General features: G+C 56.9%; 1 protein-coding gene across 1 annotated transcript in view; it reads left to right on the top strand.

Annotated features, from left to right (window-relative positions):
• Window positions 1-313: 313 nt before the first annotated feature.
• The window catches only part of LOC142475624 (tyrosine-protein phosphatase non-receptor type 18-like), a gene marked incomplete at its 5' end in the record, with an annotated part of 52,909 nt that continues 49,740 nt past the window's right edge, over window positions 314-3,482 (top strand). Inside the window, one exon of the mRNA XM_075581393.1 lies at window positions 314-406. Within this exon, the coding sequence (XP_075437508.1) occupies window positions 314-406 (93 nt within the window). The remainder of the gene's footprint in view (window positions 407-3,482) is intronic.

Raw genomic sequence — 3,482 nt, 5'->3', positions numbered from 1 at the left:
CCTCCCCCCCTCCCACCTCTCTCTCCCCCCTCCCACCTCTCTCTCCCCCTCCCACCTCTCTCTCCCCCCTCACACCTCTCCCCCCTCACACCTCTCCCCCTCACACCTCTCTCCCCCCTCACACCTCTCTCTCCCTCCCCCCCTCCCCTCACACCTCTCTCTCCCTCCCCCCCTCCCCTCACACCCTCTCTCTCCCCCTCACACCTCTCTCTCCCCCCTCACACCTCTCTCCCTCCCCCCCCTCCCCTCACACCTCTCTCTCCCCCCCCCCCTCACACCTCTCCCCCCTCACATCTCTCTCTCCCCCCTGTAGGAGCAGTACGAGTTTTTGTATCACGCAGTCACAGAAATGTTTCACAGGGAGCTGCAGAAACCGCACCAGCAGCAATATGAGAACCTGAGAGAGGTAACAGGGGAAAACTGTCCTTCTATATAGGTCCCATCAGTGTTATATACAGGTAGGAGAGGAGGTCCCCTCAGTGTTATATACAGGTAGGAGAGGAGGTCCCATCAGTGTTATATACAGGTAGGAGGAGGTCCCCTCAGTGCTATATACAGGTAGGAGAGGAGGTCCCATCAGTGTTATATACAGGTAGGAGAGGAGGTCCCCTCAGTGTTATATACAGGTAGGAGAGGAGGTCCCCTCAGTGCTATATACAGGTAGGAGAGGAGGTCCCCTCAGTGCTATATACAGGTAGGAGAGGAGGTCCCATCAGTGTTATATACAGGTAGGAGAGGAGGTCCCCTCAGTGCTATATACAGGTAGGAGAGGAGGTCCCCTCTGTGTTATATACAGGTAGGAGAGGAGGTCCCCTCAGTGCTATATACAGGTAGGAGAGGAGGTCCCATCAGTGTTATATACAGGTAGGAGAGGAGGTCCCTCAGTGCTATATACTGGTAGGAGAGGAGGTCCCCTCAGTGCTATATACAGGTAGGAGAGGACCTAATCAGCTCACAGAAACATACCACGTATATGTTAATTAGATGTGAGTTCTGTTGCAGGAGGAGGTACGACATCGCTGAGTGCGCTCTGCGCATGGCGGAGAGGTGGGGGCACCTTGGGCAGTTGGGTGACTTTGTGGGGGCTGCGGTGACGTGTCCGGGATTTTAACCTATTCCTGTTTGAAAGCAAAATTGATTTTCTGATTGTAATATAATTCAATTCAGTCGCTGTGCCCTGATACACACAGCCTGTCCCCCCCCCACACACACAGGGACACACAGCCTGTTACACACACACATACACACACACACACACACACACACACACACACACCCTGTCCCCCACACACACCAGGGACACACAGCCTGTTACACACACACACACACACACACACAGCCTGTCCCCCCCACACACACAGGGACACACAGCCTGTTACACACACACACACACACACACACACACACACACACACACAGCCTGTCCCCCCTACACACACAGGCACACACACACACACACACACACACACACACACACACACACACACACACACACACACCACACACACACACACACACACACACACACACACACACAGCCTGTCCCCCCCACACACACAGGCACACACACACACACACACACACACACACACACACACACACACACACACACACACACACACACACAGCCTGTCCCCCCCCACACACACAGGGACACACACACACACACACACACACACAGCCTGTCCCCCCCCCCACACACACAGGGACACACAGCCTGTTACACACACACACACACACACACACACACACACACACACACACACACACACACACACACACACACCCTGTCCCCCCCCCACACACAGGGACACACAGCCTGTTACACACACACAGGGACACACACACACAGCCTCCCCCCCCCCACACACACACAGGGACACACAGCCTGTCCCCCCCCACACACACACAGGGACACACAGCCTGTTACACACACACACACACACACACACACACACACACACACACACACACACACACAGCCTGTCCCCCCCCCCACACACACACACACAGCCTGTCCCCCCCACACACACAGGCACGCACACACACACACACACACACACACACACAGCCTGTCCCCCCCCCCACACACAGGCGCACACACACACACACACACACACACACAGCCTCTCCCCCCCCCCACACACAGGGACACACACACACACACACACACACACAGCCTGTCCCCCCCCACACACACAGGGACACACAGCCTGTTACACACACACACACACACACACACACACACACAGCCTGTCCCCCCCCCCACACACACAGGGACACACAGCCTGTTACACACACACACACACACACACACACACACACACACACACACACACACACACACACACACACACACACACACACACACACCACACACACACACACCCTGTCCCCCCCACACACACAGGGACACACAGCCTGTTACACACACACAGGGACACACACACACAGCCTCCCCCCCCCCACACACACACAGGGACACACAGCCTGTCCCCCCCACACACACACAGGGACACACAGCCTGTTACACACACACACACACACACACACACACACACACACACACACACACACACACACACACACAGCCTGTCCCCCCCCCCCCCACACACACACACAGCCTGTCCCCCCACACACACAGGCACGCACACACACACACACACACACACACACACACAGCCTGTCCCCCCCCCACACAGGCGCACACACACACACACACACACACACACACACAGCCTCTCCCCCCCCCACACACACAGGGACACACACACACACACACACACACACAGCCTGTCCCCCCCCACACACACAGGGACACACAGCCTGTTACACACACACACACACACACACACACACACACACACACACACACACACACACAGCCTGTCCCCCCCCCCACACACAGGGACACACAGCCTGTTACACACACACACACACACACACACACACAGCCTGTCCCCCCCCACACACACAGGGACACACAGCCTGTTACACACACACACACACACACACACACACACACACACACACACACACACACACACACACCCTGTCCCCCACACACACACAGGGACACACAGCCTGTTACACACACACACACAGGGACACACAGCCTGTTACACACACACAGGGACACACACACACAGCCTCCCCCCCCCACACACACACAGGGGACACACACAGCCTGTTACACACACACACACAGGGACACACAGCCTGTCCCCCCCACACACACACAGGGACACACAGCCTGTTACACACACACACACACACACACACACACACACACCACACACACCCTGTCCCCCCCACACACACAGGGACACACAGCCTGTTACACACACACAGGGACACACACACACAGCCTCCCCCCCCACACACACACAGGGACACACAGCCTCCCCCCCCCACACACACACAGGACACACAGCCTGTTACACACACACACACACACACACACACACACACACACACACACA

This window comes from Ascaphus truei, unplaced genomic scaffold, assembly GCF_040206685.1.
Source record: "Ascaphus truei isolate aAscTru1 unplaced genomic scaffold, aAscTru1.hap1 HAP1_SCAFFOLD_1295, whole genome shotgun sequence".
Classification (NCBI taxonomy): Eukaryota; Metazoa; Chordata; class Amphibia; order Anura; family Ascaphidae; genus Ascaphus; species Ascaphus truei.
The sequence above is the reverse complement of the archived record's forward strand: the minus strand, read 5'-3'. Positions and strand labels throughout refer to the sequence as shown.